The sequence below is a fragment of the Dendrobates tinctorius genome, unplaced genomic scaffold, assembly GCF_039654945.1.
Source record: "Dendrobates tinctorius isolate UK_male_01 unplaced genomic scaffold, ASM3965494v1 ptg000046l, whole genome shotgun sequence".
NCBI classification, from domain to species: domain Eukaryota; kingdom Metazoa; phylum Chordata; class Amphibia; order Anura; family Dendrobatidae; genus Dendrobates; species Dendrobates tinctorius.
The window spans coordinates 84,605,973-84,631,410 of NW_027361714.1; the positions used below are offsets into that span (position 1 = coordinate 84,605,973).

At 43.2% G+C, this 25,438-nt stretch overlaps 1 protein-coding gene across 7 annotated transcripts in view; it reads left to right on the forward strand.

Annotated features, from left to right (window-relative positions):
- Positions 1-25,438, forward strand: part of ATG5 (autophagy related 5) — a 233,192-nt gene that overhangs the window by 181,794 nt on the left and 25,960 nt on the right. For all 7 annotated transcript variants that reach the window (XM_073576088.1, XM_073576090.1, XM_073576089.1 and 4 more), the window contains exon 7: positions 13,988-14,105. In XM_073576088.1, the coding sequence (XP_073432189.1) occupies positions 13,988-14,105 (118 nt within the window). The remainder of the gene's footprint in view (positions 1-13,987; positions 14,106-25,438) is intronic.

Consider the following 25,438-nt stretch of genomic DNA (forward strand, 5'->3'; position numbering starts at 1 on the left):
CTTTTAACACTTATAACTTCCTAAAAAATATATATATAATATACTGTATATACACTGCTCAAAAAAATAAAGGGAGCACTAAAATTCCACATCCTAGATGTCACCGAATGAAATATTCCAATTGTAAATCTTTATTCATTACATATTGGAATTCATTGAGAACAATAAAACATAAAAATGATCAATGTGAGTCAAAATTAATATCCCATGGGGATCTGTACGTGGAATGATACTCAAAATCAAAGTGGAAAATCAAATTACAGGCTGATCCAACTTCAGTGGAAATGCCTCAAGACAAGGAAATGATGCTCAGTAGTGTGTGGCTATGAGCACAACCCCCATCTGTGGACATCAGGCACTCATAACATCTTCATTTAGTCTGTTTCTAACTGTTTGTGCAGACACATGCACATTTGTGGCCTGCTGGAGGTCATTTTGCAGGGCTCCGGCAGTGTTCCTCCTTGCACAAATGCTGAGGTAGCGGTCCTGCTGCTGGGTTGTTGCCCTCCTACGGCCCCCTCCATATCCCCTGGTGTACTGACCTGTCTCCTGGCAGCGCCTCCAGCATGTGGACTCTACGCTGACACACAGCAAACCTTGCCACAGCTTGCATTGATGTGCCATCCTGGATGAGCTGCACTACCTGAGCCACTTGTGTGGGTTGTAGAGTCCGTTTCATGGTACCACGAGTGTGAAAGCACAACCAACATTCAAAAGTGACCAAAACATCAGCCAGAAAGCATTGGTACTGAGATGTGGTCTGTGGTCCCCACCTGCAGAATCACTCCTTTACGGACGGTGTCTTGATAATTGCTAATAATTTCCATCTGTTGTCTATTCCATTTGCACAACAGCATGTGAAATTGATTGCTTCCTAAGTGGACAGTTTGATTTCAAAGTAGTTTGATTTACTTGGAGTTATTTTCTGTTGCTTAACTGTTTGCTTTATTTTTTTGAGCAGTGTGTGTATGTATATATAATGTGTGTGTGTGTATATATATATAGTTTTTTTATTTTTTTTCCCAAAATTGTGCTGTGGGAAATGTTATTTAACTATTTTGTGTGACACCATGCTCTGATTTAAGGGCATAAAATAAAAAGTTTGAAAATTACAAAGTTTTCGCAAAATTTTTTTTTTTTTTTTTGTTTTTTAACAAACGTAAGTCATATCAAAGAAATTTTACCACTGTCATGAATTACAATATGTCATGAGAAAACCGTGTCAGAATCACTGGGATCCGTTGAAGCATTCCAGAGTTATCACCACATAAAGTGACAGTGGTTAGGATTGTAAAAATTGGCCTGGTCTGGAAGGTGAAACCAGGCTTCGGGGTGAAGGGGTTAAGCTATGTTAACACAATACGTAATGTTGCAGATTTTATACAAGATTTTTGCACCTATAAGCTAAATTAAGTTACTTGAGTTTTTTACATCCGTTAATTGCGTGTCAGCTGTGTTTTTTTTCTCTTTGTCGTGTTTAAATAAAACTACTTTCTGTTACTTAGCATTGATAAAACTTTGCCATGTATGGATTGCAGGCGTAAACCCAATAAAAAACACATGCATTCTTTTAGCTGCAGATTTTACTCATCATATTCCAGTGTATGTGGCAAATCTCCAAATAAAACGCATAGTTACTGCTAGAGATACTGACATGTTGCAGAATTCAAAATCGCACCGCAAGTCAGTTTGCACAGAGTACAAACAAAACACAAAATGAAAAAAACCCTGCTATAATTAAGTAAAAAGCAAAAGTGCATTTAAATCATACAGAGTTCTTAGTAATACTGCATTTGATCAAACATAGCATAAAAGCCGTCCCACCATCGACAAGGTGACTCTGTGGTCGGGGCGGTCCTACACTGTCTAGTATTAATAACCTTATGTGTCAAAGTTGACGTCTGTGTGAATAAGGGCAGACAAGGACTGGGTCCCAACCACTGGACACCAGTCAGGGGAAGCTTCTAAATACAATTTCCAGCTCAGGAGAGGGAGGCCACAACCCAGCTTGTACAGAATGCAAAAATACAAAGAAAAAACACAAAAATTGAGCTTGATTTGAGTTGGCACACATGCAGCATATAAATGCATGTTCACATGGCCAAAAAAACATAGAAAACCTACAAAAGACAAAATGAAAAAAACCCTGCTATAATTAAGTGTGCTTTTTCAGAGTACAATCAAAGCCTCAGTGGGCATGAGAATTATATGAATCCAATACACTTTGCTGGAACTACGTTTTTTGCCCAGGGAAAATACGGATTGTGGAAACAATTTCCTTAGCATTAGGAAGCGGTTATAATAAGTGATATTTTTATTCTTCGAGTGGCTTCACTTTTTACAGTTGAAATCACAGGGAAATGACACCTCCTCCGCCACAAAAACCAACTGCTGTCTCTAAGGGTACGTGCACACGCCGCGGAATCTGCTGCGGATTTTGCAAAATCTGCAGGTCAAAAGACCTGGGGATTATCCTGCGGTTTGGCTCTGCGGTTTCACCATCTCCACAATGGAGGAGATAGAAAACCGCTGCGGAATCCGCAGAAAGAATTGACATGTCAATTCTTTCTGTGGTTTTGAAACCGCTGAAAATTCCGTAGTGTCTGGACAGCGGTTTCCATTTCCCATAGGGAATAATGGTACTGTACACCGCAGTAGAAACTGCTGCAGATCCGCAGTGGCCAAATTCGCTGCGGATCCGCAGTTTGTGCACACACCCTAAAGCCTCTTCACCCTGGAAAACATTGGCAACTCCTCTATTGGAATTAAGACGTCATGTTCACGTTCCCTATAGTGCTCCAGAACATATACCCTGATTTTAGGACAGAAAGTTGTACTATTGACCAGCTATGTTGGTCTTGCCTCTTGACTTACAGCCCTTACCTCTGTGATTACAGCCTTTCCTTCCTGTATGCAGAGCTTCTAACCATGCTGCACCCATTCTGAGAAACTCTGTACCGTTAGACTTTCCTCTAACATTCACAATTTTAATCTAGTCTTGAAAAAACACATTTCATTCCAGCCATTTTTGTGTTCAAAAAGTCACAGTGCTCCTTCCCTTCAGAGCCCTGCCATGCGCCCAAACAGTAGTTTTCACACACACGTGAGGTATCGGAATACTTGAAACCACATAACGGGGCACTGGTCAGATCTAAAGAACGAGGTCCAGTCATTAACCTACAAAGTGGCTCAGTCCTTAAGGGGTTAAATAAAGCTGCTTTGTTTTTGAAACTGACATTCTTAGGTGTGGACTACACACTTTTTACTTGCGGATTTTACGCATCTAATGTAAGTTTAGTCTATGGGGAAATTCTGCACAGAACATTAAGCGTACCCACTAGAGAAATTGATATGCGGATAGGAAAAACACACTGAAGGTTAGTTTACGCAGTGTAAAAAAGCACAGTGGATAAACCGCGGGCACGTCGCCTTAGGCTGGTTTTACACTTGCCGTGTTTTTGCGGTCCTTTTTAGCGGACCATATGGCCATGATTTTTGCAGTATCCCGCAAAAACGGGCCGCAAAAAACCTTCAGCTCCATAGGAATCTGTTGGGGCTGCAAAATCGGCCGGCAAAAAAACACGGTAAGTGTAAAAGCAGCCTTATAGTGCAAAGTAATCTTATTAAAGTAATACTATTTCAATTTCAACTGTGTTTAACCAACATATTCCATATTGCTATAAAAGAGGTAAATAAGGAGACCAAGAGGAAAGGGTGTCATAATATAACGGGTTCTAATTTTTCCAGGTGTTCCTTCGGATGATATGGGAAATTTGCATTAACCGATGACCCCAGCTGTATTTGAGCCACCACAATACATAGAGTGCAGAGTGATGGTATAAAAAGGTAGCTAGTTAAAGGCAACATGGAGTTGAGGTATTGCACATCAGGTCAAACTGTGCAGAGGCCTTCAGCTGTAATTTTGTGATACTTGAAAGAGCGGACGCCATGCAACGTTTATAGTGTTCATGTGCCTAAACAGTGGAAACCCTACAAGTGACCCCATTGTGGAAACTAGACCCCTTAAAGCGAACCTGTCACCTGTTTTGGCCACTATAAGATACTGCCACTGCCTTTCAGGGCTTATCTACACCACTCTATAATGCTGTAGATAAGCCCCCGGTCAGACCTGAAAGATAAGAAAAATTAACTTTATTATACTCACTGGGGGGGGGGGGGTCTGGTGCGGTCTAGTCTGATAGGTGTTGCAGGTCTGGGTCTGGCGCCGCCCTCCTCATTGCTTCATTACGCTCCTGCACAGGCATACTTCTCTGCCCTGTTAAGGGCAGTGCAAAGTATTGCAGTGCGCAGGCGCCGGGAAAGGTCAGAGAGGCCCTGCGCACTGTAGTACTTTGCTCTGCCCTCAACAGGGCAGAGAAGTACGCCTGCGCAGGAGCTTGATGCCGGGGAGCGAAGAAGCAAGCAGGAGGGCAGCGTCAGAAGAAGATGGGAGGCGCCGAACCTGCGACACCCATCGGACCAGACCGCACCGGACAGCCCCTACCCCCCAGGTGAGTTTATTGGTGCCATTTTGGGCACATAACATTTTTTTTGATCGCTTTCTTTTCCTATTCAGATTTTTGGGTGGCAGAACAAAAAACAGCAATTCTTGAATTGTTTTTTGGGGAGGCTTTTTATGCCGCTTCGCATGTTGTAAAATTGATAAGGCAGCATTATTTTTGGTCTATATGGTTACAGCGATACCTCATGTATGTCATCTTTGTTTTGGAACTTTTTACATAATCTAAACTTTTACAGAAAAAATAACTTTGCATTGCTCTATTCTGAGAGCTATAACTTTTAATTTTTTCCACTGATGGAGCTGTATTGGTGGCTTTTTTTTTTTCAGGACACAATGGCATTTTCAGCTATACCATTTTTATTTACGTTCACCTTTAGGGTATGTGCACACGTTGCAGATTCTGCTGCGGATCCGCAGCGGACTTGATCCTGCGGATCCGCAGCAGTTTCTGCTGCGTTGTACAGTACCTTTATAGTCAATGGAAATTGAAAAACGCAGTGCACATGCTGCTGATTTTTCCGTGCGGATTAGCTGTGGTTTTAAATCTGCAGCATGTGAATTCTTTGTGCGGAATCCACTGCGGGTTTGACACCTGCTCCATGACCAGGTGTCAAAACGCAGGAGAAAACCGCAGGTAAAACGCATGTCATTTGACCTGCGGATTTTGCCAAATCCGTGCGGAAAAATCCGCAGCACAATCCGCAACGTGTGCACTCACCCTTATTGTGTTTATTTTTTTTCACTTTTTTTTTTTCCAGCGATGTGATGAAAAACCATAGTTTGCTTTTTCTTTTTTTTTTTTTTCCTTGCGACATTTACTAAAGGGGTTAAGTAGTGTCAGCTTTATAGATTGGGTCTTTCCGAAAACTATACCAAATGTGTGTACTTTTTGTTGTTTTTGACATAAAAATGTGTATTGGTGTAAAAATATATATATATATATATATATATATATATATATATATATACTGTGTATGTGTGTGTGTGTATATATATATATATATATATATATATATATATATATATATATATATATATATATATATATAGAGCTACCCCACCTCGTTCTTCATCATCTCCACGTGGAACCGGTAAGACTGTTCCAGGGAGTAGGGGAGATGGAAAAATCCCTAAGACAGTGGGGGAGGAAAACGGGACTGCCCGCACTGCGAGGCCGAGAGTAACGAACTATGGTCTAAGCAAGGGGCCCGTTAGGTGTTTCCGTTGCCAAGAGATGGGACATATTGCTGCGAACTGTCCGGTCACTTCTGAACCCATGCAGTGCGACGTCACAGACTCTAAAAACCGCATGTCTATGGTTGCACGGGTAGTGAGTGTGAATGCCGGACAAAAGGATGTGGAAAGACACTTGTGTGATTTAACTGTTGATGGCAAAAATGTGGTGCCATTGTTAGACTCGGGAAGTGTGGTGACTCTGGTGAAGGCCAGTCTGGTGTCAGCCCCGACTGGACCATCAGACAAATTTTCTGTAACGTGTGTGCATGGAGACACCTGTTGGTACCTCACCACGGTCATATGCATTACAACTTCCTATGGGTCTGTGCAACATAAAGTGGGACTCGTCCCGGCGTTATTGCATGATGTTATCCTGGGCCGGGATTTTCCCCACTTCTGGCAATTGTGGGAGAATCAGTTGATGCCTTCGGGTAATAGTGTACATGATTCTTCTCCCAGGGCGCGTGTGGGTCCCGAACCCCGGGAAGAGGTCTCCCCGGAAGACTCGGGGGAAGAGTCTGCAGGAAATGACCTGCAGTTCCCGTTTTCAGTCATGGCGGGTGATACGGAGGAGACCGGGGAAGAGGAGGAGGCCGACAGCCGTCCACCTCCCCGTTTGCCGGATTTAGAAGTTCAGAAAGATGACTTCCAAAGCGAGCAAATAAAGGATCCTACCCTTTCTCAGGCTAGGACAAATGTAAAAGTGATAAATGGGGTACCCGTAGAACCTGGCTCTAGGCTGGCATATCCTTACATGGTTCTGGAGAATGATTTACTCTATCAGATAGAGAAAAAGGGGGAAGATACGGTGCAACTATTAGTCGTGCCAAAACCCTACCGGCGGCAGGTGCTGGACCTGGCCCACGGACATGTGATGGGGGGTCACCTGGGAGTCCAGAAAACCACCGAAAGGATATTACACTGTTTTGTTTGGCCAGGCATGCATCACGATATCCGTGTATATTGTGAGTCTTGTCCTGACTGCCAAGCCTCTGCACCTAAGCCCCGGTTCTGTAGCCCTTTGGTACCTCTACCTATTATTGAAGTCCCGTTTGAGAGGATTGGGATGGATTTAGTTGGGCCCCTTCCACGGTCTGCACGTGGACACCAACATATCCTGGTCATCTTGGATTATGCCACTCGTTACCCGGAGGCCATCCCTTTGCGTAACACGGCCACCAAGACGATTGCCAAGGAACTGGTGCATGTGTTTAGTCGGGTCGGTATACCAAAACAGATACTCACCGACCAGGGGACCCCCTTTATGTCCAGGGTAATGAAGGAGCTCTGCCGATTGTTACAAATCGAACCGTTACGCACATCCGTGTATCACCCTCAAACAGACGGGTTGGTCGAACGGTTCAATAAAACTCTGAAGCAGATGCTGAGAAAGGTGATAGACAAGGATGGGAAGAACTGGGACTATTTACTTCCGTATTTGCTTTTTGCCATCAGGGAAGTACCCAGTCTTCCACGGGATTCTCGCCTTTCGAGTTATTGTACGCCCGACGTCCTCGCGGACTGTTAGACGTTGCAAAGGAAACCTGGGAGGGTCAGGTCACTCCGTTTAAAACAGTGATAGATCACGTCACACAAATGCAGGACCGTATTGCGGCTGTTATGCCTATCGTCAAAGAACACATGATACAGGCTCAAGGAGCCCAAAAAAGAATCTATGATAGGGGCGCCAAGATCCGTACGTTTGCACCCGTAGATAGGGTGTTGATCCTGGTCCCCACGGTGGACAGTAAGTTCCTGGCAAAGTGGCAGGGCCACTTTGAGATCAAGGAAAGAGTTGGTGAAGTAAACTACAAAGTATACCAGGCAGGTAAACGGAAACCTGAACAGATTTATCATGTAAATCTGATAAAGCCCTGGAAGGATCGGTCTGCCTTGTCAGCGGAGCTGGCCCGTCCTGTCTGCTCGCATACCGTACCGGAGGTACGGGTTGCAGAGACTCTCTCGGAGCGGCAAAAGACTGAGGTCAGGCAGTTTCTACTTCACAACCAAAAGTTTTTCTCAGAAAAACCCGGGCAGACTATGCTAATGAAACATGACATCGTAACGGAACCTGGTGTCACAGTTCACGTAAAGCCCTACCGAATCCCGGAAGCGCGCCGTGAAGCCGTTTCCCGAGAAGTGAAGGCAATGTTAGAGTTAGGAGTCATTGAGGAATCGCACAGTGCGTGGTCCAGCCCGACTGTGCTAATTCCTAAACCGGACGGCACCATCCGGTTCTGCAATGACTTCAGGAAACTGAATGCGGTCTAAAAAATTTGATGCCTATCCTATGCCCCGGGTCGACGAGTTAATAGATCGGTTAGGAAAAGCCCGGTATATTACGACCCTAGATCTAACCAAGGGGTATTGGCAGATCCCTCTGGCTGAGGCTGCCAGAGAAAAGACGGCATTTGCTACGCCGGAAGGTTTATTTCAGTATGTGTATATGCCGTTTGGACTGCACGGGGCACCGGCGACCTTCCAGAGACTGATGGATCGAGTCCTGAGGCCACATAGGCGGTACGCTTCGGCCTATTTGGATGACATTGTCATTTACAGCTTGGACTGGGAGACTCATCTCCAGAAAGTACAAGCTGTGATTGACGACCTGTGGGAGGCAGGTCTAACCGCGAACCCCAGGAAATGTCACATCGGGCTAGAAGAAGCCCGGTATTTGGGGTATGTAATTGGGAGGGGTGTTGTTAAACCCCAGGTTGATAAGATTCAGGCGGTTCAGGACTGGCCACAACCTGTCAACAAGATGCAGGTGCAAGCCTTCCTGGGGATCGCCGGCTATTATCGCCGGTTCATACCCAATTTTGCAGCCATCGCTACCCCCCTGACGGATCTTACAAAAGGGAAAGACTCCGTCATGATTAAATGGAGTTTAGCGGCTGAAGAAGCCTTCCATAGCCTAAAACGGGCACTTTGCTCTCAGCCCGTACTGGTGACTCCGGACTTCCGCAGCGAGTTTGTGGTACAAACGGATGCCTCTGATACCGGTATCGGGGCCGTACTCTCACAAGTGAGGGACGGAGTGGAACACCCAGTCCTCTATCTCAGCAGGAAGCTGAATAAACACGAGCAAAGGTATGCAGTCGTAGAAAAAGAGTGCCTTGCCATTAAGTGGGCTCTAGAGGCCCTCAAATATTACCTGGTGGGCCGAAAGTTCAGGCTGATCACTGACCATGCCCCTCTCAAGTGGATGCACTTGAACAAGGAACGGAGTAGCCAGATGACCCGGTGGTTCCTTGCCCTGCAGGCCTACACTTTTACGGTGGAGCACCGCCCAGGGGTACAGATGGGAAATGCAGATGCCCTGTCCCGAGTGCTCTGCGCCTGAGTTTCATGCTGAATGCACGTGACCTTTGACCCCAGCAAAGGCGATCCCGGAGTGTTTTATCACAGCGGGTACTGATGTCTTGGGTCCCTGCACCTCTTCCCGTGTTTCTCAGCTTTCACTGACTGCTGTCAGTGCTGAACTGTCACTGCGTTCGAAGTCATGACTGACATAGCACGTCATGGTGCGGAAATGGACACTTGACATAACGTGTTATGTCAGTCATTGGGCGCTAAGGGGTTAAAGCATGACACACCAAACAGAGACTGAAAATGCACACAAAAATAATGAAAGAACTGCAAGTAAACTAGGGTGCAGAAATTCTGCAGCATCAAAAATTCAACAAACACTGATCGTGGGAGCGTAGCCTAACTTCACGTACCTGTATACAAAGGCCCTTCCCTTCTCACTCCATGTCTGTCTCATCAATGTGCATTGCCCCCAAAGTCATGCACCAACATGGTGGTGCAGTTGTTACCCTGGTGTGTTTTTTTTTTTTTTTTGTTTTTTTTTTTAGTTTGCCAGTTGTTTCACTCCCCTTCCTTAGCAGACACTGTAGAACACCTGAAATCATTAAGATTTTTATTGTTGGAATCTGCTTTTTTTTTTTTTTTCATATAATATGGTATGCTTTCGAACAGAACATGTTTTTGTTTTACTATGTCCTATACCTATCGTAGATTTCATGTTGTTCAAGTATTACTGATTCGAGGCTTCACTGCTTTTCAATGACCTTGTAAACAAGGTAATTAGAGGGCGAGAAAGATGGTAAACACCTCCAAAATTGTTCTTTCCTTTCTAACAGGTGATTATTGTTTATGGTGTGCTTTGTAGCGCTTGTGGAATTCTCCCTGATATGCCTGGCCTTATGTGGTTTCATTTCATCTAAGCTTGTAGCAGTACCAGGCCAACCCTGCTTAAAATACCGTATGTTCTGTCTAGGCTACTTGTCATACAAGTTTTTACCCCAGTTATTTTTTCTTTAAAGTACGGTATCTTTAAAAAGGAGCAGCTGTCTTCTGATTTATGTTCCCCAAACCATGAGCAACATGAAGTTGTCGACAGGTAGGTATATGTTTTTCTGAAATGCTATGCTATTTTTAGGAAAACCTGGCCAGGGGACTGTGGCCCCAAATTAAGTTACTTTCTTTTTAATTTTGTCCTGTGTTTATTCGCTGATGGTTTTTACTCAAAATTTTTCAAAATGAGTCATTAATTTAATGCAAAATGAAAACTGCTCTCTATTTTTATTTTTAATCATTTTTTTTTTTTTTTTTTTTTTAAACATTTTAGCTCCAAAAGTTGCAGATCCTTTAAAAGTGTATAAAAAAAAAAAAAAAAAAAAAAATTGAAAAAATGCACAAAATAAAAACATTTACTTCGGGCAGGATCTGGAGTGAGATGCAACAAAAAATTGAGACATTTGGTAAATGTGGTCGTCTTTGTTTCTTCTTCACAACTTTGCTCATCCAGATGTTTTTACCTAGTACCTTTCATCACGTTTAGCATCTTAAACTGATCACTGAGGACTTTGAGCATAGTGGTATAATATATACGATGTACTTTAGGTGGTATATCCTTAGAGTCCTTTTACATGAGTGCAGGGATACAAACTGATCAACTGCCCCAACACCGCAGCTTTTGTTTTTCTTACTACAGTCTTAAGGGCCCCCCCAAATACACATTAGGCTAATGCCAGCTGTACCTACCGATATCGACAGGATCAGCTGATGGTCTCATTTGTATGGTAGCGCCAGCCAACTGATGATCTGGTGGAGATATTGATTTCGCATATATGATTTCGGACTGCTGATTGTTCTCAGAGATAAGCAACTTGTCAGTCTGCTACTTTCTCATAGAGAAGACAGGAGCTGTATATGGACGAGTTGGCTGACATGGCGATTGAACAATCGGCTGGCTCACTTGGCAGTCATCTAATGTGTATGGCGGCCTCAGAATCACTGAAAATGGCTTCTCTTATACAGAGTTCTGAACTCTATTGTATACTGCTATAGGGATCGCTCAGATGAGTGTATATTTGGTCAGTGTACTTTTCATGTGCCCAACGGACAGCAGCTGACCAAATAGAAACCTATCCATACAGACAGATGGTCCATGGGAAACAAATTGCGGCATGTACTACTGGGTGCGCAAAAAGCGTGCTATACAGAAGCTGGCTCTTAGCAGATCAATTGCCAATATTAATATAGTTTCCTATCTTTTGGCTTTGTGTAAAAATGGTATTCGGAGGGCTTTTTTTTTCTTTCAGATTTCTAGTACTAAAGAGAAAGGAGAGAGGTTAACTATTACACTAATGTATGTCCTTTCCTTTATTTTGACTACAAAACATGTTGCAAATGCCAAAATGACCAGGTATTGGAAGAAAAAAATGTTTTAAATATTTCTGTCTTGAAATACCAGTTTGTCATGTCAGTAAATATGAGTTTAGCATGTAATTAAGTGTAATAGTTTCATTCGTCAACACATGGGTTGTAAAATCTCTGGGTGTGATTTCTATATAAGACATTGAGAAGATGATCATAACATCTGCATGCAGTGTGTTGTTTTCTAGCAGTCCTCCCCTACAGATCCAGTCTGTAATGTTTAGGTCCTCTTTTCAGCTGTTTTTTGCTTCACCATTTATTCGTACCATTGACATCTGCCATTCTCAGTATATTAGACTACTCTTTTGCATTGCCTTTTAGAGACTAGTCATGACTTACAGTATACGTCGGGGAACGCAATCATGGGCAAGTTCTCCATTTGCTTGAAGTTTTTATGAAACCTGTTGAGATTTTCATTGTACGGCTTCATTTTTCGTCTCCATATTTGACGTACAAGGAAGCAATTTAGTAATTATATTATCAAGGTGGAGGAAGCAAATGTCAGTAACGTCCTTGAGACCTCATTTTTGTGTTTTTATGTTTTTTTCTAAATCTCTGATCCCGTTTTACCAAGTTGCCTCTTTTACTTGGCATTTGCATTGATTAAAATATTACGTGGAAATGAGAAAAACATGTGAATGTAAACAAGAAAGATGGCATACAAAGAGCTCCAATGGGATGTCTCCTCATAAGGTGGACATGAAAGGATGACAAGTGCTTCTTTTTTTAAACAAACCAAACTCAGTAAATTGACAAAAATATGAGAAATGTAAGAGTATGTCACCCTTTGTTTTTAATCTGCGATTTACTTTAGACAGTATATCCTTAGGGTCCTTTACACGAGTGTACGGAGTACCAATTAATGATGTAGGAACAGACACTCATTTACTTTTATAATATAGTAGCAATCATGATCATTGGGAGGTGCTGCAGACAAACAATAACTTTCATGTTCACATAAAGAGTGTTTTATTGATTGCTTGATCACTGGGCATTTTTACACAGGGCCATGATTACTAAAGTTCATATAGACCAATACTGCCCCTTGTAAAAGTAACTAGCTGTTGGATTATTTTCTATTCCTATTTAATCATCCAAAATATTTGTTGATTTGGTGAGTAAGATGTATTCCATTGGAAACAAAGGTGTTGGTTTAAAAACCCGTTTTCCCCTGACTCTTAAATGTCTGATTCAGGTTGTGCATTCAGATGTTAAATGAAACTTTAAGATTTCTACAAAATTACACAACTCTTAGAACCAAGAGTTACAAGTATGTGTATATAGTTGGTTAAAAATGGTTGCTTTGAGCCCCACAATCCTTGAATGGAGTCATGTAACCTTGAAATAGTCAGAGGAGATCTGAAAGCCATATATTTAAAGGGAGTCTGTCAGTAGGTGTGTGCTATTTAATCTGAGAGCAGCTTAATATAGTGCAAGCGAGCCTGATTCCAAGGATGTGTCTGTTACTTGGCTGTGTATTGTATTTCAATGCAAATAGTGTTTTATGCCGTCCATCTAATGTCAGTCCAGCGGAAGCTGCCAATCAATGGTGTGGGTGGAGATTTACACATCTTGGTAATATGGCCACTGTTCATCTATGACAAAGCAGGTATTGGATCAAAACTACGCAAAGTGGAAGGGCGCGGTAACAATGTGAGATGTGTAATAACTGACAGTCTGCTATCCTGATCTACATGTCTCACATTGGGAACACCCCCTTTCATTTAGGCTTTGTGCACACGGTGCGGATTCTGCTGTGGATCAGCAGCGTTTCTGGCCCTGCAGGTCTGCAGCAGATTTAGCTGTGTTGTACAGTACCATTGTTTTCAATGGTAACATGAAAACAGTTCAAATCCGCAGCATGTCAATTCTTTGTACGGAATCCGCAGCGGTTTCACACCTTCTCCATTGTAGAGGTGTGAAACCGCAGGTAAACTGCAGGTCTTTTGACCTGTGGATTTTTCCAAATCCGCACGGAAAAATCAGCAGCACCTTTCACTATGTGTGCACATAGCCATAAAATAAGCTCTGCAGGCAAATTCTCAGGGAGATCTATGTCGGCCTGTAGACTAGCATATAAAGCACAGTTCATGAATTCCTCACTTTTATGTTTTGGTATCATTCTTACACTTCCCGAATTGAGGACCTGTATACAGACGAGAGAGCAGTTGTTCACTGCAACAAGTCTAGTGGAGTTTTCTATGGAATGTTGGTGGTTTAATATTGGAAGCGTCTCACTTTATCTTGCAGTAGCTGTTATACACATGGCTCACACAGGGACATTTATTGAAGGAAATGCAGGAAAACAACAGAATAGCATCCCTTAGTGTTTCCATTCTAGTTCTAACCTTTTTCAGAGGGGCTTTGCAATAATAAAGCAGAAATATAATTGGTTAGTGTGGGTAGCTGCTCCTCTTCTCCACAGTGCTAGTCTTTATAAATTTACACTTGATTTTTGCAATTTTTGTTTACAGGAATAATTTTGTTCTTCAATTATATTTACAGGCAACGAGTGAACGTCCTTTTGTGCAAAAGCTATTTCGACCAATTGCCAGTGACGGGAAACCTCAAACACTTGGTGATTTAATAAAAGACGTTTGTCCTGCAGCGATCACTCCGGAAGGTACAAGCTCAGACAATCCTTTTAACAATTACGGTACAGTTTTAGATTGGGAGGTGTTTGCATTCAGTATCTATTACTTTCTTGTTGCCAAAAGTTGAGTTGTGTATGTTTCAGCCGCATTTACATTTGTCATGAGCATTACAAAACAGTTAAAGACAATTCTAAGAATGAGATGGCTGTAAATGGCAAGTATTGAGGACCTGAGAGAAGAGCATAATCAGAGACCTTGAATTAAAGGAAACCAGTATAGATGTAAAAAAAACAAATTTGCCTGATCTAAGCATACCTTGAAGTTCCTGGCAGGAACTTTTTTTTTTTTTTTTTTTTTTTTAAGCTAAAAAAATAAAAGAAAATTGCTGATATAAGCATAGGCCCTGTCGCTATTGCTTTTATTTCTTGTCCTTCAGTATTTTGAAATTAACTTATTTTCTTTACTTTATAGACAATCTTGATTTGACACCTTCAAACAGTTCTACTAGAAGTATTAGGGCTCATGCAGACGTCTATTATCTCAATCTGATTTCAGACATCAATACACGGACTGGCCGCAGCTCTCCCCAACTGAGTGAGGCAGCTTCATATATTCTATTGATGAGCGAGTATACTCATTGCTCGGGTTTTCATTGAGCATGCTCTGGTGTCCTCCGAGTATTTTGGCGTGCTCGGAAATTTAGTTTTTTTCAACACAGCTGCATGATTTGAGGCTGCTAGACAGCTTCAATACATGTGGGGATTCCCCATCAAACAGGCATTCCCCACATGTATTGAGGCTGTCTAGCAGCCACAAATCATGCAGCTGTGTCGACAAAAACTAAATATCTGAGCACACCAAAATACTTGGAGGACACACGAGCATGCTCGGGAAAACCCAAGCAACGAGTATACTCGCTCATCACTAGAATATATGAAGCTATCTTGCTCAGTTCGGGAGAGCTGCAGCCAGTCCATTTATTGCAGACTGAAATCGGATTGAGATCATAGACATCTGCATGAGCCCTAATACTTCTAGTAGACCTGTTTTGAAGGTGTCAAATCACAGATTGTCTATAAAGTAAAGAAAATAAGTTAAGGTCAAAATATTGAAGGACAAGAAATAAAAGCAATAGCGACAATCCCTACATGTATTCAGGCTGTCTAGCAGCTGCAATGACAAAAGCTAAATCTCCGAGCACGCCAAATACAGTACTCTGAGGACACCCGAGCAACGAGTATACTCGCTCATCACTAATATATTCTTATAAGGCTTTCATACCTGGGTCTTTGGACCCATGGCTAGTCTATACATTAGTGGTCCATGCTTGAACCAATTTGCATGTCCTTCTGTATGAGCTCTAATGCCTCATTCAGACGTGCAATGTTCTTGTATGGGTGCTATTGGTGGTCTTGAAGGATAGCACTCATACCTGGCATAGTGTACGGGGCCATTCACATATCTGTAATTTTTCACGGACCAAGTGATTTGCTAAAAATCGCTAATTGATTTAAAATCACTAATGTAAGTCTGAGTCCGTGAGAAAAATCAGACTACGTCCATACTTGGTCCTATTTTAATTAACATAAAGGAGACGGTGAAAAAACACATTTTTTTCTCCCTTTTTTACACATACTAGAAAAACTGACACTTGGATCAAATTCTGATCAAAATAATCGGTCAATTTTTAATACACGTGAAAAAAACTGACATTTGAATGAGGTTTAACTTGTAATAAATGGTGCATAGACAAAGGTGGGGCAGGCACTTGAGGGTGCCATGATTTGCGCCTCCCCAGTCCTCGAATATTGTCAGCATATCCAGCAACACCCGCATTGCACAGGCTGAGCTGCAGGAAAGAGGCAGCTACAACACGGCACTGCCAGCCCCCAGTCATCTCCTCTAGCCCCCTGGAAGTTCAGATGGAGACTGGGTAGTGACATGGGCCATTAGTGAAATGCAGGCGTTTCATTGCTTACTGACCACAGCACCTCTAATTTTCTGTGGTTCCTCCTTTGCACTAGCTTTGAATACCTTACCTAGTATATGTTCTGCACGATTGCAGTGTTAAATCAAAGTCTCAAACTATCTTTTCACCTTTTGTTTACATTCTGTAAGTATCATTGTATGGCAGCACGCATAGAGGGGGGGTAATGAGCAAGTACCTGTGAAGACACCTGTCTGAGGTCTGACATAAGGGAAACCACAGACACTTAGGCATCTAAAGCTTACAAAACATTGAAACTTTAATAGAAGAAAGCAATGTGCAAGGGATCAAGCTTGGCTTTTCTTGTCAATAATTAACATGCTATAGGGGTGGAGCAAAGGAGACCTAAAAAAGAGACCGGGTACCTGCAGATTCATGTGTATGAAAAGGCAGCGATTATAGATGTCTCTTTGAAGATTTAGAGCAGGTAAGATATTCCTCTTTGGCAGATGAAAGAAGGCTTTTATTATCCACTCTGTTTGAAGATCTGAATATTTTCACCTCCTTTAATTTCTTGGCTCGCTGTGCCTCTTCTTTGGTTTTTGTTTAATCTCTCATGTGTTACAATGTTTAGGCCAAAAAAAGACGGCCATTCACCATTGTGTGGTTCTAACTAAAGACCAGTCACTTGAAAATATTTTTTTTTTGTTTTTTTATCAGAGTTGTTAAAAACATAGAGAAAACTAGAAGTATTTGCATTACCTTCAGGAATCTAGTATGGGGCTCCCCCAGTTCTCCAGAATCCAAATGGCAGATCCATCTATTCTTCAGTCAGTCATTGGTAGGATGGCACAGGAATTATCGCCCGATGCCTCTAAGCATATTCTCTCATTGTTTTGGCAGCTATGATATTGACTATTATGATGTTATCCCCTAGGTCACTGGAATCATTTCAGTGCTATAGTATTGATGTCCTGTCCTTGAGTCATCGATTACTGTGGTTGCCTGGTGTCAGACGCGCCTGATCTTATGTTGATGACCTATATGAAGGGCAGCTCCTCAGCTTCGTGGTAGAGGAAAACCCCTTTAAAGCAACCTCATTAAATTTAAAGTTGTCCAGTTCTTTAACAACTTCTTGTCATACCCCTCCCATGGCCCCCATAAAATAATTAAGCTTATACTCTCCTTCTGTTAAACGCCGTTCCCGCGGTGTCGGAAATCGCTCTCCTCGGGGCTCTCGTACGGTGTTGTGACAGATGATGCAAGTGCCCAATCAGTGCTGGCGTCCCTGTCCTCGCTTTCGGAAAAATCTAACATGAAGAGAAAGTGAGCGAGCAGCTGCAGCCAGAACTTCCTCTTTCAGCCTTTTAGCTACCATATACTGTATAAAATAATGGTCTTGATGAAAAGGCATGGTGAGGGTCTTGACCCCTCTTAATCAGTCAAGGCGCGAAGTGCCATTCATCTCCATCTCTCCGCAATCTTGCTCCAGCCTATAGTAAGGCTGTGACATTGCGAGCTCCGCCGATCATCATGAATTTGAGTGGGGGTCGTTACACTTCCCTGTACCCCCTGTACTGCTCCAGCTCTGTCCATTTTGGCATATGTGGACAAAACTGGGGTATAAAAACCAAAATTCAGTACATTTTGGGCAACTCCGCATTGTGCAAAATTTTTGCTACTTTTCAAAGTTTTTACGTCAGAATTCTGGCATAAGAAATTTGATGAATTGGAGCTCTAGTCTAGAGCCTAAAGTTGCAGTCCATTGTTAAGCTGGGTTCTGAATGTAATAGCCTGCCGTTTTCATTTACTAGTGCCTGTCTGGGACTTGCAGTGCCACCCTCAATTTCACATAGTCACTTCTAAGACCCTGTGCACATATAGAATAACTCTTTTTTATGTAATGCTAATTTTATTTTTAGAAAGTCCTTAATAGTTAGCTGTACTACAAAAGCAGACCCTGAAAGAATTAAATTATATTTGTGTTAAATGGTAATTTGTGGTTTTGTGCAATTGTACTTCATGAAAGCATCCTGTCCCATACATAGTTTTTTTTTTTTGTTTTTTTTTTAATGGACTTCATTTATTTATTTTTTAGATTGTACAGACGATAACTGAGAGCAGATCCCCCAACTTATCTCTAACTTATATTCTTCACCGAGGATTTGTATTAGAGCACCTTATGTAGTTCTTGGGCAACAGTGAAATTGGAATGACTGGATAATGGATCACAATTTCTTATTTGCTAATAATAAACATTCCTTTTTAGAAATGAAATATGCTCTATAGAGTTATCAAAGCAGCACAATAATTTTTTCCCTAATTATGTATAATTATGTAATGCAGTGTGGGTGCTTTACTATACTTACCATTTGTAGTATTCCCTACTTTCCAGTGCTGTTCTGGTCCTCTTTTAGGTCATGTGTAGTGATGAGCGAGTATACTCGTTGCTCGGGTGATCTGAGTATTTTGGCGTGCTCGGAGATTTAGTTTGTCGATGCAGCTGCATGATTTGTGGCTGCTGGACAGCCTGAATACATGTGAGGATTGCCTGTTTATTAGGGAATCCCCACATGTATTCAGGCTGTCTAGCAGCCATAAATCATACAGCTACGGCGACTCCGAGCACGCCAAAATACTCGGAGATCACCTGAGCATGCTCAGGGAAACCCGAGCAACAAGTATACTCACTCATCACTAGTCATGTGACTTAACTACCACCTTAATGGATCACACAGGTTTCTGTGAACTGGATGACACTATCACAATGTAAGTCTATGGAGCTTTGTTCTGAGGCTCCATGGGCTTACATTGAGAAAGTAGCACTGTCTTACACAAGAGTCCCTGCGTAAGCCAACAAAAAAAAAAAAAGTGGTGATGTGAGCTAAAAGAAGACTGAATCAGCACTAGAAACCAGGGAGACTGAGATCGGTAAGTATAATACTGCACCTATACTGCAATACATAATTAGAAATGGGGAAAAAGAATGTTGGTGAGTGCGTCTTTAACACTCACAAAGTGTACAAGGGTGCCTGTGAAGTTATTCAACTCCAACAATATAGAATTACTTTTGAATGTTGTCTGTCTGTACTTTAAGCTAGAGGATGATCTCTGCAAGACCAGCCAACGTTCTAATGTATATGGGAGTGTCTCTATTCTCCTCTAGCTACAATTAATGGGTTATTGAAAAAGAATCAGCATGCCCAATCATTTGCTGAAACAGGAAATTGGGCTCCATCTTAGGAGTCTGGCAGCCCCTTATCTTTCCAATTCAAAGTACATACATACACTCGGCTAGGCATGTCTGTGTATGGGATGGGTGTCAGGAATTGTTGTGGGCCAAAAAACATTTATTTCAATGAAATATTTCATAAAATATAGACTGCCTAAATAGTTGTGTTCAGTTTACAACCACATGAAGAACAACAGAACAAGTCCTCTTTCCAGGGCTGGTAAACAGTAGTCACTGTTGTAAAATTGATAGGAGGTGGAATTTGAGACCAGGGATGACTGGAAATCTCTGAAGGAAATTGTCTCTGTCTGAGACGCTTTTCTTTTAAGATGGAAAGAGTTTACTTCACACAAAAGGATTGTCTGTAATCCAGGCTTCACCTGAACCAGGTAATGGTTTCTGCTGATGACATCAGTAAGTTCACCGAATACCAGGAATTTTCTAAATAACTTTGTCTTCCTTGTCTACTCGGCGTTTTTCTTGATTTTATTGTTGATGGATAAAAGTACAAATGTAGCATTCAAGATAAGGGAACGCCTGGAGAGCTCCAGGCTCAGCCTTCTTTGTAGTGTTTAGATAGTACAGCTTTATAGTATGTGCACGTATATTGTTACTCATTGCTGTCACCAATATAGTCCTGCCCCCAGGATTTGTCCTTTTTTGTACATTTTAGGGTCAAGCTATAGATCACCAGGTTATATTATTACAGTGCCTTGCGAAAGTATTCGCCCCCCTGGAACTTTTCAACCTTTTCCCACATATCATGCTTCAAACAAAGATACCAAATGTAAATTTTTGGTGAAGAATCAACAAGTGGAACACAATTGTGAAGTTGAACGAAATTTATTGGTTATTTTAAATTTTTGTGGAAAGTCAAACTGAAAAGTGGGTCGTGCAATATTATTCAGCTCCCTTACTTTCAGTGCAGCAAACTCACTCCAGAAGATCAGTGTGGATCTCTGAATGATCCAATGTTGTCCTAAATGACTAATGATGATAAATATAATCCACCTGTGTGTAATCAATTCTCCGTATAAATGCACCTGCTCTGTGATAGTCTCATGGTTCTGTTTGAAGCGCAGAGTGTCATGAAGACTAAGGAACACAACAGGCAGGTCCGTGATACTGTTGTGGAGAAGTTTAAAGCCGGATCTGGATACAAAATGATTTCCAAAACTTTAAACATCCCAAGGAGCACTGTGCAAGCGGTCATATTGAAATGGAAGGAGTATCATACCACTTCAAATCTACCAAGACCCGGCCGTCCCTCTAAACTTTTATCTCAAACAAGGAGAAGACTGATCAGAGATGCAGCCAAGAGGCCCATGATCATTCTGGATGAACTGCAGAAATCTACCGCTGTGATGGGACAGTCTGCCATAGATAACAATCAGTCATACACTGCACAAATCTGGCCTTTATGGGAGAGTGGCAAGAAGAAAGCCATTTCTCAAAGATAGCCATAAAAAGTGTCCTTTAAAGTTTGCAACAAGCCACCTGGGAGACACACCAAACAAGTGGAAGAAGGTGCTCTGGTCAGATGAAACCAAAATCAAACTTTTTGGCAACAATGCCAAACGATATGTTTGGCGTAAAGGCAACACAGCTCATCACCCTGAACAACACCATCCCCCACTGTCAAACATGGTGGTGGCAGCATCATGGTTTGTGCCTGCTTTTCTTCAGCAGGGACAGGGAAGATGGTTAAAATTTATGGGAAGATGGATGGAGCCAAATACAGGACCATTCTTGAAGAAAACCTGTTGGAATCTGTAAAAGACCTGAGACTGGGACGGAGATTTGTCTTCCAATAAGACAATGATCCCAAATATAAAAGTAAATCTACAATGGAATGGTTCACAAATAAGCGTATCCAGGTGATAAAATGGCCAAGTCAAAGTCCAGACCTGAATCCAATGGAGAATCTGTGGAATGAGCTGAAAACTGCTGTTCACAAACGATCTCCATCAAACCTCACTGAGCTCGAGCTGTTTGCCAAGGAAGAATGGGCAAGAATTTCAGTCTCTTGATGTACAAAACTGATAGACATACCCCAAGTGACTTGCAGCTGTAATCGCAGCAAAAGGTGGCGCAACAAAGTATTAAGTTAAAGGGGCCAAATAATATTGCACACCCCACTTTTCAGTTTTTGACTTTCCACAAAAATTTAAAATAACCAATACATTTCATTCAACTTCACAATTGTGTTCCACTTGTTGTTGATTCTTCACCCAAAAATTACATTTGGTATCTTTGTTTTAAGCATAATATGTGGGAAAAGGTTGAAAAGTTCCAGGGGGCCGAATACTTTTGCAAGGCACTGTCCTTGTTTAGTGTTCATGTAATGAACACTGATGAGTAATGCATTTAATAGCTGAAATGTGGATGTTGAATTCTGTCACTTGATCCTTAGGCCTGTTTCACACTTCAGTTTGTCTCCATCAGTCAAGATCCGCCGTTTTGCAAAAAAAAAAAACTGATCCGCCCTTTTTCTTGGCGGATCCGTTTTTTTCCCATAGACTTGCATTACTGGCGGATCTTGACGGATGACCATCCGTTGGATTCGTTTAATTGCGGATCCACCAAGATTTTGACGTCCGCTGACAAGACTGGACGGACAGTGCAACGTTTTTCTGGCTGGCCGGATCCGCACTTTACACTGCACAAGCCCAGCAGAATCGCCTTTGCAGTAAATTTAACCCTAAATCCCGATGCGGCTGAGAAAAAAATTCTCTCTTTTCTTTCGTTCGTTCGTTCTTTCATTCGTTCTTTCGTTCGTTCTTTCGTCCGTTCTTTCGTTCGTTCTCTTTCGTTCATTCGTTCTTTCGTTCGTTCTCTTTCGTTCGTTCTCTTTCGTTCATTCTCGTTCGTTCGTTCGTTCTCGTTCGTTCGTTCGTTCTCGTTCGTTCGTTCTCTTTCGTTCGTTCTCTTTCGTTCGTTCTCTTTCGTTCTCGCTTTCCTTTAAATTTCCTCCTTAGCCGGATCCGTCCAAAAAAAAAAGTGGCACACGTTGATGTCCGTACGCAGGCGGATCCGTTTTCCGCCATTTTGGCGGATTACAACTGACAGAAAAAACTGTGTGAAACAGGCCTTAGTGACTGGCTCCAGTCTGACAGTGGTTCCACTAAATATTTCAGGGTATTTACTATAACCTGAGCTTTAGCAAATGATACATTTCTTCTTGCTACACAGATCTAAAGATACAGGTGGTGCTGTTGCGATTGTGTATTTATTGTAGAAGTGATAAAGCAATTTTTATCTTCATTTCTGCTGTCCTCCATATGTACTTTTCCCTCTCAGCAGAACAATTATGCAAAATTGGTGGGAAATCTTATGTTCTCCCTCTCCATAAAACACTTATTTAGAGGACAAAGCTGCTTTTTTTTTTTTTTTTTTTTTTTTTTAAATGGTGCAGTTGATAATTGTGTGGTTCTTCTCAACTAAACTGTGTTCCAAATTATTATGCAAAAAGAGTTTAGGAGTGATAAGGTTAGAATTTTTTTGTTTGTCATTTAAACTCATTGATGGTGATGTGTGTCAGGGCTCTTTATATCACTGAAAGCAATTGCAGATACCTGTGCAAATTAGTTTGGCAGGTGTGTCCAAATAAAGGCAAGACTACTTAAGAAGGCTGTTCCACGTTATTAAGCAGCCGACATTTTTTGCCAAAATGGGAATGAAAAAGGATGTGTCGGCTGCTGAGAAGCAACAAATTGTGGAGTATTTAGGTCAAGGCATGACTACAATCAACATTGCCAAGACACTTCATCGTGATCATCGCACAATCAAGTAGTATGTAGCCGATTCCCAGCACACACGTGTGCGTGCTGATAAGGAAAAATTGAGGCCTCTTTCCAACAGGCAATTGCGTCAGGTTAAAAGAGCAGCTGCAAAAATGCCTTGTCATAGCAGCAGACAAGTTTTTGAAGCTGCTGGTGCCTCCAACGTCCCCCGAACAACAAGTTGCAGGGTCCTTCAGAGGTTTGCAGCTGTGCGTAAGCCATCCTATCGACCACCTCTATCCACTGCACACAAGCAGAAACGGCTCCAGTGGGCCAAACGATACTTGAAGACTGACTTCCAAACTGTTTTGTTCACCAATGAGTGCCGTGCAACGCTCGATGGTCCAGATGGATGGAGTGGAGGATGGCTGGTTGATGGACACCCCATGAAAACACGGCTAAGGCGCCAACAAGGAGGAGGTGGAGTAATGTTTTGGGCTGGAATCATGGGGAGAGAGATTGTCGGCCCCTTTAGGATCCCTGAAGGGGTAAAGATGAACTCCATAATCTATGCGGAGTTTCTAAAACAGCACTTCCTGCCATGGTTCAAGAGGAAGAAGCGTGTTTCTGCAGCAAGATCATTTTCATGCATGATAATGCACCGTCTCATGCTGCAAATAACACATCTGCATCTCTGGCTGCTATGGGCATAAAAGAGGACAAACTTATGGTGTGGCCACCATCTTCCCCTGACCTCAACCCCATTGAGAACCTCTGGAGCATCATCAAAAGGAGTGTCTATGATGGCGGGTGTGACATCGGCGGCTATGCCCGCCGATGCCCCTCCTGCAGCAGCGTGCGCCGCAGCGTTCCCTTACCTGCGCGCCCCCGTCCGGGCGTGCGCCCGTCGCCCATTCGCCCTCACGGTGGCTCCTGGCACCCGCCCCCTGTCTCGCGCACGCCCCCTCCCGCGCTCTCTCACCAGCGGTGGGCGGCGCTGAGGGGCTGGACTGGGGGACGCACTTCCGGGGTTGGTGTATTTCAGGCGTCCTCGCTGTTAGGAGGACGCCTGATGATTGTGTAGTATTCTGCACCCTCTGGCCTCTACAGTTCTCCTGTAGCTCTGCCTTCCTCTGCCTTGTCCTCCCTGCCGTCCTCGGTCTCGTCTCCCTCGCCCTCCCCAGTCTATCCTCTGTGCCCTTCCCTCTGTCTCCGGTCAGCCCTGGTCCGTCCTCTTGCCATTCCCCGTATTGTGTCTTCCCCTGTGCTACCGGTCCCTGCTCGTATCTCAGCCCTCTGCCTCCCCAGCCCCTTTTGTCCGTGGAGCCGTCCCTCTTGGTTCCGGCTGTCGCGCCTCCGTCCTCTGTGGTCCTGCCCCAAACGATCCCTGTATAGGGGTCGGTCTTCACCTGGCGTGCTCGGCCCAGGGGCTCCGGATCCGCGATCCAGAGGGTCCACTCTCTGACGTAGTTTCTCCTAAAACATTACAGTATCATCAGGCCATGGACCCCGCCGGTGCCGCGGCTGCCACTCAAAAGGAACTGCTTTTCTTAAGAGAGAATCAGACCCGTATCATGTCATTCATGAAGTCCATGGACACCCGGCTCTCCGCCCTGCAAACCGCTGACCCAGCGCATGCACCTCTCTTAGTCAGCCTCCAGCAGGAGCTCGCACAGCAGCGCGATGCGCAATCTCACATTTTGGGGTATATGGCGTCCGTGGATGATCGGCTGCTTTCTTTGCAGTCCTCTGCGGCCGCTTCTACCCAAGCCCGGGACGCTGTCTCTTTCCCTCCTCCCCGTCTTGGTAAGCCGCCTAGGTACTGTGGGGACCCAAAGTTGTGTAGGGGATTTTTAAACCAGTGCAGACTGCACTTTGATCTTCTGCCCCAACAATACCCCACGGACCGTGCTAAGGTGGCCTTTATAATCTCCCATCTAGAGGGGGAGGCGTTGGCTTGGGTGAATCCGTTGTGGGAGAGGGATGACCCGGTGGTGACTAACATCCATAATTTTTTGGAAACATTCCGTAAGGTTTTTGATGAACCCGGACGCCTTGCTTCCTCTACAGAGGCCCTTTTTAACCTCTGCCTGGGGTCCCTTACGGTAGGGCAATACGCCATCCGTTTCCGGACCTTGTCCTGGGAGCTGGGGTGGAATAATGAAGCCCTGGTTGGTGCCTTTTGGAGAGGCCTTTCTAGTAAAATCAAGGACGAGTTGGCCGGGCGTGACCTTCCAACCACCCTGGAAGATCTCCTCTCTCTGGCTACTCGTATTGACCTGCGTTTTCAGGAACGCGCTAGAGAGTCAGCCAGGGAGAAGAGGCCCTTTAGATTATACCAAGCTCCCATTCCGCACGCCGTTGCTCTCCCTAGTAACACTGCTCCCGAGCCTATGCAGGTGGATCGCATCAAGCTGTCCGAACAATGGCGTAAGGAGAGGATGACTAAGGGACTCTGTCTATATTGTGGAGGGGCCAATC